Source organism: Salvia hispanica, chromosome 1, assembly GCF_023119035.1.
Source record: "Salvia hispanica cultivar TCC Black 2014 chromosome 1, UniMelb_Shisp_WGS_1.0, whole genome shotgun sequence".
In the NCBI taxonomy this organism is placed as follows: Eukaryota; Viridiplantae; Streptophyta; class Magnoliopsida; order Lamiales; family Lamiaceae; genus Salvia; species Salvia hispanica.
Genome location: NC_062965.1, coordinates 19051228 through 19066609, shown reverse-complemented (window position 1 = coordinate 19066609; position 15382 = coordinate 19051228). Strand labels below are relative to the sequence as shown.

The window sequence follows — 15382 nt, the reverse complement described above, 5'->3', positions numbered from 1 at the left end:
ACTAATTAATTAACCCCACAACATAATTATGCACACCACCCAACCTTAATTCTCATCCCTAGACAAGTGGACCCCATTGGACCCAAAAAGCCACAACCTTCCACCCTTTCTTTACATTAACAACACCTCTCTATTCATATAAATACAATCCATCTAGTCAAAAACATAAACTTAGACCAAACTCAATCACTCTTTATCTCATACTGTATCTCACTATTCAGACTGATGGAGACCAATCGCCGGGCGAAACGCATCCCGTCCGGCGACATGTTCTCGTTCCCGGTCATAAACCAGGACGAGTTTGAATTCGGGAGCGTGGCATCCCCCGCGTCCCCGAACTCCCCGGCCGACCGCCTCTTCGCCAACGGGAAGCTTCTCCCGCATGCGTTCCCCGCGCAAGCGGGGAACGCCTTCTCCTACTCGTACTCGCGGTCGACTAGTCGGGCGAGTAGCAAGGACTACTCGTCGTTGATGTCGTCGCGGAGCAACAGCACCAACAGCAGGACCAGCACCAGCACCAGCACCTGCAGCAGCGCCCGCACGAGCACGAGCGAGGCCTCCGAGAGGCGCCCGCTGCGGGCTCGTGACCATCACTACTATGGCGGCGGTGGCGCCGCCGTGAGGAGAGAGAGGGTTGTTAGGTCGCCGGTGGTGATGAGCTGTCAGTATCAGTATGGGGCGTCGCGGCGGTGGCAGCTGATCGCGGCGGCGCCGGCGCTGAAGCAGCGGGGATCGTCGTCGTCCTCGGCGGCAAGGAGGGCGAGTGATCAGAGCGGCGCCGTTGCTGATCGGAAAGGGGCGAAGAAATCGAAATCTAACTGGTTTAAGCGGTTTGTGAATGCATGCCAAGAGTGCCATGCGATTAAGACTTGAGGGTTTGTGAATTTCAATGGTGATTAAGTAAAGAATGTTTTGCTGATATGTATAAAGTTTGCGGTTGAAGAAACGATTCGATCCTCTTATAGTTTTGATTTGTCGAACCGGCTAGAGATTCATGAATCGGGAACATGAAGCGTGTAGATACAAATGGTCCAATGGGAGCAAGATTTTCGGGGAACATTTGGTTTCTGAGCGGAAGAATCATTTTCGAATAGTGTTCGGTCAATTATGTATTAATCAGAATTCGATTGATATGAGTTTGTCAACATAAAACGATCTATTTAAGCCACTTTGTTTCTTTTTGTTCTGAGTCCGACGTAGATCCATTCACTTTGAGTGAATGAAGCCTATGTCGGGACAGAGTGCATTTTAAAAGGGTTGGTCCGACGTAGATCCATTGACTCTAACGAGTCAAGCCTACGTCGGGGGCCAAATAGGACTGGTCCGATTGATAACTCTTCGTATGATATTCGTGCTTTAGGTGCTATTCTTCACTTTCTTTTGCTTTGATTTTGTAACATCGACTTTTTTCTGAGAGGATCAATAATGGTTCTCTATTTGCACCATTTGTGACTCGAACTCCGACCTATTATTATATGGAGAAGTATCTTACTACCAATTAAGTTGCATTTCATCGTGTTCTAACATCAATTATTTATGACAAAGCGACACATAATTCCTTTAATTCAACATCTCAAAAAATTGTCATTACTCATCCCTAGCCTGCAACTTCAGCTGAGTATATTCATAATTACATCATAACACAAGGACTGCATCAGACTACTCTCTGTAGCTAAAAAACTGATTCATCATAACATAAAGAAGTAAAAAATGATTTCTTGTGCGATTTTTTGAACACATTTGGGAAGACAATGAATGACAAACCCCACGCTATATAAGGTTCGAGTTATCTGCGGCACAACTGGTATTTCTCTGCAAGCGAATCGACGGGAGCAGAGGAAACCGTACCACTACCACATGAAGCATCCAATTATTTAGCCATGTCCCCTCGCCATCGTCCTTTGTCCACCTCTTAGATCGGGTTGCTTTGCTGGAGTCAATTTCCTAAATGAAGCATGCAGAATCATGACTGCAGACATATGAGTTAGTAAACAAGCTCGTATGAATCACGAGAAGCCCGTGGAAGGACCAGCAACGAGATAGCGAAACAATGATTGTGAGTACATATATACCTGCAAAACTGACACCAGTAGCGCAGAATACAGCGAACTGGACATTGGAAATAAACAGAATTACTGCGGCCACTGCAAGAAGTGAGATCAGTCAATACTCCTATGGCGCATAATAGCAGTCAAAGTTCGTTCCCGAATGAAAAACAGTTTATCAAAACAATCTCTCCAAATAGCAGAAGACAAAAAACTATCTAACCTCATTAGTTATTCCTAAAACAAAAGAGAACTGGCGAGAAGAATAATCCTTAATACTCCCTCTGTCCCACGGTATTGACTAAACACCACTTTTTTAATTCTCGTGCACAAAAGATGTCTCGCTTATTGTGGGGCCGAACGGGGGTTGGTTCAACAAGAATGTTTACAAAGAAAATATTCGTCTTTGGTGTCAATACTCAATCGCAAAGAATTTGATGGGGAAGAGCACCATACTTTGGAGAAATTATGATGTGATGTGACCCAAATTAGCTATGTTCATTCACTAAGTTCTCCTAAAAGTCAAGAATATAAGAAGATGATCAAGATATGATTGGAATTGACACACTCATGTACCAACTCAGGTTGTAACACGTATTGACTATCGAGAATCGAGTAGGCCGGAGTCGGAGTCGGGTACTTGGATATCAGCTTCCCGAAGGCAGCTTGATGCCGATAAGTAAAATGTTTGATTTTGCAAAACATAAGCATGATAATATACTCATACAGCTTCTTGTTCATGTATCCCAGTACTAAAAAAATACGAAAGCAGCAAAATCAACTCACAGCATTGAGCAGCACGAATCAGAGCTTCTCTCAAGAGAGGGTATCCATCCAATCTCCATCGACCACCACTGAACCTAAATGCATCCCAAAGCGCCAAGCACGAAAGAAGACCAAAAAGAGCTAAAGGCAGCTGATACCTGCATTATATCAAACACTATGAGTGCAATTTGTGGTTTAACTCTCTCTAACCTATATTCATGTTTCAATTGCTCATTCAATTTGGGGGAAAACAGTGTTGCACAGAATTCCCCCAATTTAATCCAAAACCTGCAAAATTTTTGCTCAACAAATCCAGAAAATACAATTACTTACAGCGAGCAAGCAAAGAAGAGGAAGAAGAGTGTGGTGTAGTTGCGAGCGAACCGCTTGACGTTCTCGTGGACACGGAGGCGCGCCTGAGAGCGAGAGGACGGGAACGAGTACGATTCGGAGGAGCCGAAGAAAGCCACAGTCCAGGGCGGCGTGTCGCCGGAGAAATCGGTGGCGGCGAGCTTCGCGAAAGGGTTGAAGGTGAGCAGCGACAGCAGAGTCCATACGCGGGAGAAGAATCGCGAGACGAGGAATGCTCCGCTGCTGCTAATTTTAGCGGTGGCTGATTCGGCAGCGGAATCAGATGGCTTCGCGGCGGTGGAGATGCGGTGGAGGTCGGTGGAGCGCTGGTCGACGATTTCGAGGTAGCCGGAGTCGCGGAGCCATGATTCGAATTCGGATTCGGGTACGCTTAGAGATAGCGGGTTCGGGTCGAACATCTGTTTCGGGTTCAGTGACTTCTGTTTTTTGGGAGGAAAAACTCTACTTTTATTTACACAGAATAAATATTTTTATTAAATTCTATTTAAAATAATTCGATATTTATCCCTCCAATCCCTATTTCTCACTTCTCTTCCCTGCCAACGACTATAACCGCCGATGTCACTTTCACTCTCTTCTCTTCGCAGTCATTTCTTCAAACACTTTAAGTTCAACGGTCGAGCCTCCAGTTTCTCCTCCTTGCACCGCCGCATTCACCGGAACCCTCCTCCTCTGAGCTGCTTTTCGCTCTTCCCCCCAATCGGAGCAGGTCAGTTGCAGCAGCAACGGTCTGCCGCTGCTAATTACTCCACACTTCCATTCAACAATGGCGATAGCCACAATTCATTCACTTCGCCTTACCTTTCCGTTCATATTTGCTGCCCAAAACACATCTCTGTAAAGTTTCTCGATTTCTTCTCTCTCATTACTTGTGTTTTCGTGTGTGTGGTGCGTTGTTTGAGAGATGAATTATGATGGTAGGACGCGCTGTCGGAGTCTCTCATGTGTTTTGGAGCGAGTTCTACCACCATCGACGAACAAAACGGCTCCGATACCGATGAGGTATAGCTTAACATTGTGAAATTTCAATTTCTGTGATGAAAGAGGAAAATGCCCAAATTGATATCAAAAGTGTGATTAATTTTTGGATTAGGGCTATATGGAAACAACACTATCCTTTTAGCTCAATCTATTTGTGGATCACTGTGATTTGCTCTAGTGATAGCCAAGTTATTATTATTTGATTTTGACAGATATGGATCGGTTCTACGTTCGATGTAGAACAGGATGTTAACGAGTGCATTGCACTAGCTGCGGACTCGGTTGGATTGCAAGCGATACCTAAATACAAAGTTGAAAAGCAAGATCACATGGATTGGATTAAACAAACTCAGGTATTTTGAACCAACTGATATTTTAGCTTCTGTGTCCAAATACATAGGTTGAGAACTTGAGATATGAGCTTTCTTGGTTTTGAAACATAGGTAGAAAGTGGATATTTGGTATGATATTGAGATCCAACTGATCTATGGCTGCTACTGGAATCTTCAGTACTCTTCAGTTTGTTAAAATTAGTTTCCATTAAAAAATAGGGCAAATTGCCAGAAAAAATCACCAAGTTTGGTCAAGTTCTAGTCAATCCCACGACTTTACAAATGACTGATTATATCTTAACTTTTGACATTTTTCCCTAAATCCAACCTCAGGGGAAAATCTAGTGTGTGCTATGGTGAACCATAATGATGTTTCTGGCTCTGCTTTTTCTTTGCAAATTCCAGGAATCTTTTCGACCCGTGGAAATAGAAGAGGGCCTCTGGATTGTGCCTGAATGGAGAAAACCCCCAGTGAGATTCCAAGTCTTACATGTGTTTAAATTCCACAAGTATTGATCTTGCAATGCTGGAAATTATTTGAGGGTACAAATTTATGCCAAATTGAACAAACAGGATCCTCAAGCAACGAACATAATTTTAAATCCCGGTTTGGCATTTGGAACCGGGGAACATCCTACGACAAAGCTGTGTCTACTGCTGCTGCGTCGGCTAATAAAAGGAGGAGAGTACTTCCTTGACTATGGCACAGGATCTGGAGTTCTTGCAATAGCTGCACTCAAGGTATTTAAATTCGAATGTGTTTCTATTCAGCTTTCAAAAAAAAAAAAAGCTGAAATCCAAATGAATAGCATGTTTAGTGGTCTTTGATTTGGAAAAATACATTTATGACTGTGTATATATCTTGTTCCTCCGGCTTACTTTGCCATAGTAGTGTAGTTTGGAGCGCATCTTTCGGTTGGATTTGACATAGAGGCACAGGCGATCACATCAGCACGCCACAACGCCACTCTGAACAAGATAGGATCGCAGGAGTTGAAGCTGAGTCTCGTTCCTAGCAAGGACGGTGCTCAATTTGAGAGCGACGGCATCAGTGCTGACGAGCCATACGACTCGAAGATCATTGCTGAGAAAGACAAGTATGATGTGGTTATTGCTAACATACTGCTGTATCCCCTGCTGGACTTGGCGGACCGGATTGTCTCGTATGCGAAACCCGGTGCCACAGTCGCCATCTCCGGGATCATATCCGAGCAGGTGAAAACTTGTTCATTTGTAGTTGCTGATATCATGGTTGAGGAAACAAGCAATTGCTTCCAACTTTCACCAAACAAATTGAACATTAATATTGTTGGATAATTGTTGCTACTACTTGTGCAGGTCCCTGTGGTGATGGAACGGTATTCTCAGTTGTTGGAAGACATCAATATATCAATGATGGATGATTGGGCATGCATTAGTGGTGTCAAGAAAGCATAACCGAGTTGTGGTCTAGTTAGTCCTTTTATTTCGATCTCACCGATGACACATTTAAATTCTCGAAAACTAACGACTAGTTTAACTTAGAGCTTTGGTTTATATTCATGAGTTATCCGTTTCATGCTTATTTGTGGTTATCAGATCTCTCTTTCGTTGCTTGATTTGAGGAGGTCGTCTTGTTTGCTTTGCTTGATTTGAGGAGACTATCATGTGTGCAGATTGTGTTTATTGCGTGGGCGTTGTTAGGATGTAATGTGTGTGCTGCAAAATAGGCGAGTCTGATATTGTTGCGTGGTGCCGATGTTTGTTAGTTGATTTTTATTCTTTGTAAACTTTTAACAACTATATGTATGGTTTGTGTTAAAATGACAACCCCTCTTAAAATGACAACGTGACAACGCTTATACAGCAATATTATAAACGCTACACAGCAATATCCAACACGTTAGACAACAATTTATAGATTGCTATCTAACGTGGTGGATATTGCTGTTCAAGAAAAATTGCTGTTTAAAGACTACAAAGTTGCTGCCCGTCATTTTTTTGGTTTTTTTTTTTTTTTGCCACGTGGCAGCTTATTATTCGTCTACGTGTACAAATGATTGACTAGAAATGGTGGTATGGTGTTATTTTAAGGGGTGATGGCACCCTAACATGCCCCCTATATGTATTATCTAAAAAGAAACAGGCTTTACCAATTTCAGTAAAAAATGAAGAAATTAGTTTCGAACATAATTGATAACTACATGAACTTAGTTGTAAGACGTTTCTCATATTTCAGTAGCTACAATCATACAACTCACTTTGAGAAAATAATACATGAAGTCAATTTCAATTAAGACAATTAGGTAGCTTGACCAATAAAAATACTGGTAGTAATTTTACTATAAATTAATTCCTATTTCAAATTTGAATAGTTCAATTCCAAATGAGAAGATTCTATTCATCTCTGAAGAGACATTTCATCGAACAGGTACAGTGCTCCTCCATCACCTCCCCAGCTTAAACCCCTCCGCCGCTCACCTCCAAAAAATGCATGGCCTCAACTCCTCTCTCCGCCTCCTTACATCCAAATTCTTCTCCACGCAGCCCAATCTCCATTGCGCCGGCCCCACGGCGTGTCTCTTAAAAACCCGATCCATAATCCGGTTCAGCGGACCCGAAACCTTCAAGTTCCTCCAAGGTCTCCTCACCAACGACGTCCGGAGCTTGGACGATCCGCAAACTGCGGCGGCGCCGGTGTACGCCGCGATGCTGACTCCTCAAGGGAGGTTTCTCTACGATTTTTTCTTGTACAGACCGCCCCGCCCCGACCCGGGTGAGCTGGAGGTTTATGCGGATGTGGATGGATCCGTCGTCGACGAGCTCTTGGCTGCCTTGAAAAAGTGAGCGATTTTGTTTTTGATTTCTATTGCTTGACTTGAATATTTGTAGAGTTTTGTGTAAATTTATTTGAATTGTTGTCTTTGGTGTAAAGATATGTGACATTGTGCTTTTACATGCTAGAAGATTTTGGAACTGAAATTGGATTACTATTTAATGTTTGCTATGATCGTATGAATGTTTTAAGCTTCAGCACCTTTGTGATGACATCGTTCACTATTTAATGTTTGCTATGATCTCGATTTGACAGATATCGTTTGAGGTCCAAGGTCGATATTGAGAATGTCGGGGAGGATTTTTCGTGCTGGCAACGGTTTGGTCGGGGCCTTGAACTTGACTCTTCGCAGGGAAATAACATTGGTTGGAATTGGCATAACGATCCACGACTGACTTGTCTAGGATATAGGGGCATCTTTCCATCTAATGCAACACGTATGCTTCTTGTTTTAGCCCCTTTATCGGCCATAAATTTTCAATTGTTCCGAACTGCGAATTGGCTGTAGCCCCATTCCGGTTTGTATTGATCTAGTACATGTATCTATTTGCTGTAGCGCCTCTAGTCGAGGAGGACAAGGAAACGGATGAACGAAACTTTCTTCTTTGGAGATTAGAGAAGGGAGTTGCAGAAGGCTCTTCTGAGATTCCAAAGGGTGATTTCACACTTCCTTATTTTTCTCTGTTTAGGTATCTCTAACTGCTTTTGGGTTTCGGATTTTAAGCTAAAAATAGAAAGTTGGCGTCATTTTGTTTAGGTGAGGCAATACCACTTGAATACAATCTTGTTGGTCTAAATGCTATAAGCTTTGACAAGGGATGTTATGTTGGCCAAGAACTTGTTGCTCGTACACATCACCGTGGAGTAATCCGAAAACGTTTGATTCCTGTTCGATTCTTGAGTATTAGCGCAAAAGGTAAGCCTTTTAAAGCCTTTCTTGGTGATTCACCGAGATAATTTCTGCGTTGATTTAATTTCAGAGGCGGAGCAACAAGTATCTCCAGGTTCGGAAGTGATAGGCAGTGCGTCTAAAAAGAAAGCCGGGACGGTCACGACTGCCCTTGGGTCTTGTGGTTTGGCACTCGTGCGCTTGGAGGAAGCTTTCAAAGAGACGGGTGCCTTGACCATCAATGGCCGGGAAGATATCAAAGTCGAGACTATTAGGCCAAAATGGTGGCCTCCGGAGTGGTTTCTTCATCAGCAACAGAAGATGTAGGATTTGTATGCGACTTCGCAGCAGGGAACTTTTGCAATATGAATCAGAAGCTCAAGGTAAGCGTTGCATCCCTTTTCGTTTTACACTCGCTGAATCGTTGATATTGGTAGAGTAGACTAAGAATGACATCTCATCCATATAGCTTATACTATATGTCATGGACTAGTTTGCTACTTAATACCTTGGCTTCGTTACTGTTTTTTGCTCACGATACAATTGTAACCCGATAAAAGTTGATGCGGAACATGAATAATACACTATCTAGAACTGCAACGTGTGTTCGGCTTCAGCACCAAAGGCCGAATTTATCATAGTTTTTTGTTGACCCCGACCCCACCTAGATCAGCCATTGTTAGTGATATTGCTGAAACAACATGCTTGCAATCCGTTGATGTAATTGAGAGTGGTATCCATCTCCGTCGAGATACATAAACTGCGCCACTCTTCCGGTATTAGCTATAACCTGAAGCAAATCATCACCCGTTGGATAGTCTGCCATGCACGTGTTTATCTCCTTCCACGCCTCCCTTATCAGAAACCTCACGTGTTCTTCTGCCTCTTCCTCGCTAGCATTTTGTTTCTCCATGTAGCATTGGATTGATTTTGCCACATCACCTCTCTTCATCTCAAGCTAATTAAATTCAGGAAAGATCGATCAGAGAACGAATGTCGTCTATATATGAATAGAAACATAATTGGATTCGTCATATAGACTATATCGATGTATTTTTACTATAATGTCCCGTCCCTTTTATTATTTGTGTTGCAAATATGTGTCGCAAATCCAGCGCTAACTTTCCGAGGTTGAGGTTCACTATTATTATTTGTTTGTCATTCATTCGTCGACGATCAACTGATTTTGTGCAGCGAACCAAAGATGTATCATCAATTAGAAGTGGTAATATATTATGTGATTACCTGTGATGTTCCTAGATCATCAGGAAGTCGTACAAGCATCCCGGAAAGGCGAATTACGTTGTCGTATTTGCACAAGTCCTCCATAACCGGTTTTTCTTCGGCTGCAGCAAACATAAAATGAAGTTGAGATATCACCGCAGGAACCCCTATTGAAATGATGGAGTTGTTAAGATATTCTTCCATGCTTGGTGTATATCCTCTGTGGTACCACTTTGCCTCTTGTAAATATGCTTCAACCAAATCCACCCACTGCAGTCAACAACAATCCAGGTGTATATAATATAATCATTGATGGATCCAGGAAATGGAATTCGTAGGGTCACATTGGAATCGTCTAATTTTACCGCTCTGTGTAGACATGTGATATCATCTTCTTTAGAAATATCACGTGCTAATTCGGAAACAAAGTTGTGGATTACGGAATAAAACAATTGCAAGTAATCGGGAAGCCTGTTGATTGACTCAATATCCCATCTGAAATACATACATAATCCCAATCAATCTAACTTGTTGATATTAGAATTGTGGAAATAGTTCAAATTAAAGTTTTCTTCGTAATGATAGCACGAGAACTGATTGCACTGAACGTATAAAGTATCAACAATGTGATAATATTGTACAGACCTTCTAATCGCTTCCGTGAACAATTCAAGTTCGTCTAGTGTACCGTAGATATCGTAAACATCATCGAGAGCTGTTATCAGAGTAGTAGCCTTCGCAACCATTTTTCGTTCATACCCACATTGATGAGCTTCGAACACTCCAACTGCCCAAAAGTAGCTTTCCACCACCATATCCCTCACAAATGGGAGTTTCTCAACTAGGCCTGAATTTTTCCACCACCTAATGATATATATTTGAAATAAAATAAGATTTTTTTTCTTTATTTTAGCGCAAAAGAAATACTCCATCCGTCCCTAGTATGTATCTCATTAGAAGTCTCATGTTACTACTTTAGGATGTCTATATTTCGTTAACTCATTCCACTTGCATTTTATAATAAAAATACTGTAAAAGTGACCTACATTTCACTCAATTATTCAACTCATGACACAGTTAATTAAGACTTGTGCTGAAAGCAAATAGGATTTCTAAAGAGGGAGTACTAATCACCTTGAGACATCTTTGAGTTCTTCTAATTGTGTTGCTTGAACAATGTTGAAATGTAGTTTGGCAAGCTCAAAGATGGTTGGATTCATGTCGGGTCTCAACGCATATGCATCCAAGAACCATCTTGCCTCTAGATTTGGTGTTCTCCAATGAAGAGGAATCTCCAGAGAACGGCGAATCCATGATGAAAGATCGTTGTCAGTTTCATCATCTTCTAGTTTTCTTTGGAGACATTTAGTAGAAAATTGTCTTGCAAGCTCTAGTGTCTCCTCACCTTTATTTAAAAGGAAAGCCGCTTCGTAAAGTTGCAACATTCCTTTGGTATCTCGAGCAAGGCTTGCCTTGAAATCATTACCATTCTCGTTCTTGAAACAATTAAAAACCTCTGCATTTATAAACTATCAGATTTTATGGCTCGTCAAGGGAATCAATAAAATCTACAAATCGAGCTTTGATTTTTTTGTAACTTGTGAAATTAATGACATAAATAATGATTTAAGGTATTAGAATAACACTAAGCTGATCAAATGAGAAAACTAATGCTAACATGGACTAAACAAGAAGAGTATTCACAAATTGTTCTCATATCAATTGTATAGCATGCCATTTCTCCAGATTTGATACACTTAGAAATAAAATATGTTAAAAGCATATATATAACAAGTTTTAGCACCTTGGGGAACATGGAAACCATGTTGTCTGAGAATTCTAAATCCAAGAGCTGTGAAATACAAATCCCTTTGTTCATCACCTTCCATATTGTGGAACCATTTGTGCTCATTATATACACAACCTAAAATATGCTTAATCTCATTTTGGAAAAAATGAGAGATTCCCAAATATTTCAAGTCATCAATCAACTCTAACTGTTGGACAGGCTCCATTTTTTCCTTAATCAAAATCTTAACTTGCACAATTAGCTCTGCTTCCCTGTCCAAGTGTCTCTCTTCCTACACAAACACAAATTTTAATATAACATTAGAAAGTATATAGAAACAAAAAAATGATTCTACCTTATATGGAGTGTTGAGAGACTGAATGTAGCTGAAATCCCAACGGGAAGGCCTATAGTTTCCAGAGCGTCGTCGGATTTGATGAGCTTCTGGTCTTGTGGAGCAAGAAGCGCGGAGGCGAGAGGCGGGTGTAGTACGGGGAGGGAGACGCTTCGCCTTGGAAGCTCCCGTGACCATGTTTTGGAGATAATTTGCTGGCTTGCTAATGATTGTTACATGCATGATGCTAATGGTAGACATTTTTGGCCTGTGTTTATTGGTTTCTCTTCCAAATATATATAAGTAATATAACGTGTTACTAAGAGAGGCTATTTATCCAAATGTATTGGGATCGAGTCTACCGTGACGCTGCCTTTAAATGCATAATTATTTGTCTATAAGTCAAGTGACTCGGGTCCCACCATAATGTGGCCTTCAAAATCATACTAGGAGTACTACTTTATTTTATTATGAAAAAAGAGGCTATTATTTGCCGTTTAGCTATAAATAGCAAGATCTAGATCAGGAAATTAAAAACTATTGTTACTTATAGTATTATATGTAAGCAAGATCTAGATCAGTAAATTAAAAACTATTGTTACTAATATTATATTTAAGCAGCCATTGTATCTTGAATATTGACAGCTATTATACTACTACATGAATAATACGCTATCTAAAATTCCTAGACAAAAATTATTGGTTGTGAGAGCACTCTATGATTCATTACGTGATCAATGACGGATCCAGAAAATGGAACATGTGGGGTCGGACACGATGAAGAAGAAGGTGGTTGTCGCTGTCAGAAGCAATGGATGTCAGGTTGGGGCGAAGCTAGCTCTAAAACCCGAATTTATTGAGTTTTTTGCTGGACCCCGACCCCACCTAGATCTGTCGTTGTTAGTGATATTGCTGAAACAGCATGCTAGCAATCCGTTGATGTAATTGAGAGTGGTTTCCATCTCTGTCGAGATACATGAACTGCGCCACTCTTCCGGTATTAGCTATAGCTACAACCAAATCATCCCCGGCTGGATAGTCCTCCATGCGTGTGTTTATCTCCTTCCACGCCTCCCTGATTAGAAACCTTATGTGTTCTTCCGCCTCTTCCTCGCTAGCATTTTGTTCCTTCATGTAGCATTGGACCGATTTTGCCACGTCTCCTCTCTTCATCTCAAGCTAATTAAATTCAGGAAAGATTGATCAGAGAACAAAGTTCTATACATGAATTGAAACATAATTGCCACGTCACATTACATTATTATTATTTTATTTTTTTTGTAGCAAACTAATTACGATGTATCTTCAATTAGAAGTAATATTTTACGCAATTACCTGTGATGTTCCTAGATCATCAGAAAGTCGTACAAGCATCCCGGAAAGGAGAATTAAGTGGTCATATTTGCACAAGCTCTCCATGACCGGTTTCTCTTTGGATGCGGCTAACATAAAATGGAGTTGGGATATCGCTGCAGGAGCCCCGATTGAAATGATGGAGTTTTTGAGATATTCTTCCATGCTTGGTGTATATCCTTTGTGGTGCCACTTTGCCTCTTGTAAATATGCTTCAACCAAATCTACCCACTGCACTCAACAATCCAGGTGTATATATATATAATCAAAGACTGATTCAAGAAACATAATTGGTAGTGTCAGGGGCAGCTCCAAAAGTCGAATTCGGTTGAGTTTGCTGACCTTCATAGGCAGTGTCTAGTTTTGAAGCATTTAAAGTGGAAAAGAAAGGTGACATAGTTACCGGTTTGTGTAGACTTGCTATATCATCTTCTTTAGAAATATCGCGTGCCAGTTCAGAAACAAAGTTGTGGATTACGGAATAGAACGATTGCAAGTAAGCAGGAAGTCCGTTGATGGATTCAATATCCCATCTGATATATTTACACAATCCTAGTTAATCCAATTTGTTGGTATTAGATTTGTAGAAAAAAGTTTGTAAAACGAGAACGTGATAATTGATTGCATTAAACATATAAAACATCAGCGGTGTGATAATATAATATTGTACGTACCTTCTAATCGTGTCTGTGAACAATTCAAGTTCGTTTAGTGTACCGTAGATATCATAAACATCATCGAGAGCTGTTATCAAAGTAGTAGCCTTCGCACCCATTTTTCGTTCATACCCACATTGATGAGGTTCGAACACTCCAACTGCCCAAAAGTAGCTTTCCACCACCATATCCCTCACAAATGGGAGCTTCTCAACCATGCCTGAATCCTCCCACCACCTAAATATATATATTAAAAAAAAAATCCTCAAAAGAAATACTCCATCTGTCTATTAGAATTCTCTATCTGGTTAATGAGACTCACGTTCCACTAACTCATTTCATTAAATCCCGTGTTGAAAGCAAATGAGACTGGTGGGGGGCGAAGGGAGTATTAATCACCTTGAGATATGTTTGAGTTCTTCTAATTGTGTTGCTTGAACAATGTTGAAATGTAGTTTGGCAAGCTCAAAGATGAGTGGATTCATGTCGGGCCTCACCACGTATGCATCCAAGAACCATCTTGCCTCTAGATTTGGTGTTCTCCAATGAAGAGGGATCTCCAATGAATGGCGAATCCGTGATGAAAGATCGTTGTCAAGTTCATCATCTTCAAGTTTTTTCTGGAGACATCTAGTAGAAAATTGTCTTGCAAGCTCTAGTGTCTCCTCTCCTTTTATCAAAAGGAAAGCTGCTTCGTAAAGTTGCAACATTCCTTTAGTATCTCGAGCAAGGCTTGCCTTGAAATCACTACCCTTCTCGTTCTTGAAACAATCAAGCACCTCTGTAGTTATAAATTGTTAGATTTTACGGATCATTGAAGCGCACTTGATACGTTAAGGGGATACCAACCAAATCCTAGTGAGACCTCATCCGTCATCCCAGTTATACATAGGAGAAGTGAATCATTAGATATTTAGAATGATTAGGATGATAACTTTTATTTTGCATCTTCGATTTGTCTCACAAATCGCATGTGAATATAACAAAATAAACATATATGTAACAAGTTTTATATATCACCTTCGGAAACATGGAAACCATGCTGTCTGAGAATTCTCAATCCAAGAGCTGTGAAATACAAATCCCTTTGATCATCTGCTTCATTATTGTGAAAACATTTATGCTCAATATATATAGAGCCTAAAATGTGCTTAATCTCATTTTGAAAAAAATAAGACAGTCCCAAATATTTCAAGTCATCAATCAACTCTAACTGTTGCGCATGCTCCTTTGTCTTAAGCAAAATCTTCACTTGCACAATCAGTTCTGCTCTCCTGTCCAAGTGCCTCTCCTCCTATACAAATACATCTATATTCTATCAGGGATGAAACTGAAGTACTCCCTCCGTCCCAAGTTAGTCATTTCCCTTTCTAGCAAAAAACAAAATATCTAATGTCACCTACTTTATTATACTATCTATTAGCTAAACCTATCTTTATGGATCCATTAATATAATAAGACTCTTGACAACAATAAACAACTCAATTCAACTAATAATTAAAGATAGATAGGAACGAGATTTGCAGGGATCGAAGGGATGATGAACGATACCTTATACGGATTGTTGAGAGACTGAATGTAATTGAAATCCCAAAGGGAAGGCTTGTAGTTTCCAGAGCGTCGTTGGATTTGATCATGAGCTTCTGGTTGTGTCGAGCAAGAAGTGTAGAGGCGGGAGGCGGGTGTAGTATGAGAGAGATATTCCGCCTTTGAAGCTCTAATCATCTCCAAGTTTTGGAGATATACTGGCTTGCTAAGGATTGCTACATGCAAGCTAATGGTAGACATTTTTATGACCAACTATAATTTTTTTGGCTTGTGTTTCTT

At 40.7% G+C, this 15382-nt stretch overlaps 6 protein-coding genes across 8 annotated transcripts; 3 read left to right on the top strand and 3 right to left on the bottom strand.

Annotated features, from left to right (window-relative positions):
• The first annotated feature begins 196 nt into the window (after nt 1-196).
• On the top strand, nt 197-1498 carry LOC125202485 (probable membrane-associated kinase regulator 1). Its single transcript, XM_048100882.1, has one exon. It carries the CDS (start codon nt 226-228, stop codon nt 871-873), a length of 648 nt encoding a protein of 215 aa, XP_047956839.1. The 5' UTR covers nt 197-225; the 3' UTR covers nt 874-1498.
• Nucleotides 1499-1559: 61 nt separating this feature from the next.
• Nucleotides 1560-3646, bottom strand: LOC125201563 (PRA1 family protein H; the record flags this gene model as incomplete). The annotated part of the gene is made up of 4 exons (XM_048099729.1): nt 1560-1969; nt 2073-2144; nt 2832-2968; nt 3144-3646. Coding segments are annotated over 4 exons (807 nt in total), but the record flags the coding sequence as incomplete, so codon positions are not given.
• Nucleotides 3647-3677: 31 nt separating this feature from the next.
• LOC125201562 (ribosomal protein L11 methyltransferase) lies at nt 3678-6125 on the top strand. The gene is made up of 7 exons (XM_048099728.1): nt 3678-4019; nt 4104-4184; nt 4376-4516; nt 4901-4966; nt 5069-5236; nt 5393-5710; nt 5834-6125. The coding sequence occupies exons 1-7, from the start codon at nt 3741-3743 to the stop codon at nt 5930-5932; spliced, it is 1152 nt and encodes a 383-aa protein (XP_047955685.1). The 5' UTR covers nt 3678-3740; the 3' UTR covers nt 5933-6125.
• Nucleotides 6126-6843: 718 nt separating this feature from the next.
• LOC125201004 (putative transferase At4g12130, mitochondrial) lies at nt 6844-10750 on the top strand. 3 transcript variants are annotated; one of them, XR_007172825.1, is made up of 6 exons: nt 6844-7317; nt 7566-7747; nt 7867-7965; nt 8068-8226; nt 8291-8582; nt 10614-10750. XR_007172825.1 is itself a non-coding variant. In XM_048098874.1 (5 exons), the coding sequence occupies exons 1-5, from the start codon at nt 6965-6967 to the stop codon at nt 8524-8526; spliced, it is 1029 nt and encodes a 342-aa protein (XP_047954831.1). In that variant the 5' UTR covers nt 6845-6964; the 3' UTR covers nt 8527-8734. The 3 variants fall into 3 exon arrangements, 1 of the variants encoding a protein (XP_047954831.1); XR_007172826.1 differs by lacking the exon at nt 10614-10750 and adding an exon at nt 9460-9874; XM_048098874.1 differs by lacking the exon at nt 10614-10750 and having other exon boundaries at nt 6845-7317; nt 8291-8734.
• LOC125189204 ((+)-bornyl diphosphate synthase, chloroplastic-like) lies at nt 8879-11888 on the bottom strand. Its single transcript, XM_048086482.1, has 7 exons — nt 11568-11888; nt 11228-11504; nt 10558-10939; nt 10069-10287; nt 9789-9918; nt 9445-9693; nt 8879-9157 (listed from the first exon to the last, which is right to left on the bottom strand). Exons 1-7 carry the CDS (start codon nt 11805-11807, stop codon nt 8879-8881), a joined length of 1776 nt encoding a protein of 591 aa, XP_047942439.1. The 5' UTR covers nt 11808-11888.
• Nucleotides 11889-12282: 394 nt separating this feature from the next.
• LOC125200997 ((+)-bornyl diphosphate synthase, chloroplastic-like) lies at nt 12283-15343 on the bottom strand. The gene is made up of 7 exons (XM_048098860.1): nt 15107-15343; nt 14576-14849; nt 13955-14336; nt 13574-13792; nt 13303-13432; nt 12882-13130; nt 12283-12725 (listed from the first exon to the last, which is right to left on the bottom strand). The coding sequence occupies exons 1-7, from the start codon at nt 15341-15343 to the stop codon at nt 12447-12449; spliced, it is 1770 nt and encodes a 589-aa protein (XP_047954817.1). The 3' UTR covers nt 12283-12446.
• Between the last annotated feature and the right edge of the window lie 39 nt (nt 15344-15382).

What these genes read in the sequence shown, in the direction of transcription:
- LOC125202485 (XM_048100882.1), top strand. Translation starts at nt 226, where the DNA reads ATGGAGACCAATCGCCGGGCGAAACGCATCCCGTCCGGCGACATGTTC.
- LOC125201562 (XM_048099728.1), top strand. Translation starts at nt 3,741, where the DNA reads ATGTCACTTTCACTCTCTTCTCTTCGCAGTCATTTCTTCAAACACTTT. An exon ending in ATTGGATTAAACAAACTCAG is followed by an intron (nt 4,517 to 4,900) that starts GTATTTTGAACC and finishes TGCAAATTCCAG; the next exon opens with GAATCTTTTCGACCCGTGGA. An exon ending in CTGAATGGAGAAAACCCCCA is followed by an intron (nt 4,967 to 5,068) that starts GTGAGATTCCAA and finishes TTGAACAAACAG; the next exon opens with GATCCTCAAGCAACGAACAT.
- LOC125201004 (XM_048098874.1), top strand. Translation starts at nt 6,965, where the DNA reads ATGCATGGCCTCAACTCCTCTCTCCGCCTCCTTACATCCAAATTCTTC. An exon ending in CTCTTGGCTGCCTTGAAAAA is followed by an intron (nt 7,318 to 7,565) that starts GTGAGCGATTTT and finishes TCGATTTGACAG; the next exon opens with ATATCGTTTGAGGTCCAAGG. An exon ending in CTTTCCATCTAATGCAACAC is followed by an intron (nt 7,748 to 7,866) that starts GTATGCTTCTTG and finishes TATTTGCTGTAG; the next exon opens with CGCCTCTAGTCGAGGAGGAC.
- LOC125189204 (XM_048086482.1), bottom strand. Translation starts at nt 11,807, where the DNA reads ATGTCTACCATTAGCATCATGCATGTAACAATCATTAGCAAGCCAGCA. An exon ending in CTCTCAACACTCCATATAAG is followed by an intron (nt 11,505 to 11,567) that starts GTAGAATCATTT and finishes GTGTTTGTGTAG; the next exon opens with GAAGAGAGACACTTGGACAG. An exon ending in ATGATCTAGGAACATCACAG is followed by an intron (nt 9,158 to 9,444) that starts GTAATCACATAA and finishes GAATTTAATTAG; the next exon opens with CTTGAGATGAAGAGAGGTGA.
- LOC125200997 (XM_048098860.1), bottom strand. Translation starts at nt 15,343, where the DNA reads ATGTCTACCATTAGCTTGCATGTAGCAATCCTTAGCAAGCCAGTATAT. An exon ending in GAACTCAAACATATCTCAAG is followed by an intron (nt 13,793 to 13,954) that starts GTGATTAATACT and finishes ATATATATTTAG; the next exon opens with GTGGTGGGAGGATTCAGGCA. An exon ending in TAGCAAGTCTACACAAACCG is followed by an intron (nt 13,131 to 13,302) that starts GTAACTATGTCA and finishes TGTTGAGTGCAG; the next exon opens with TGGGTAGATTTGGTTGAAGC.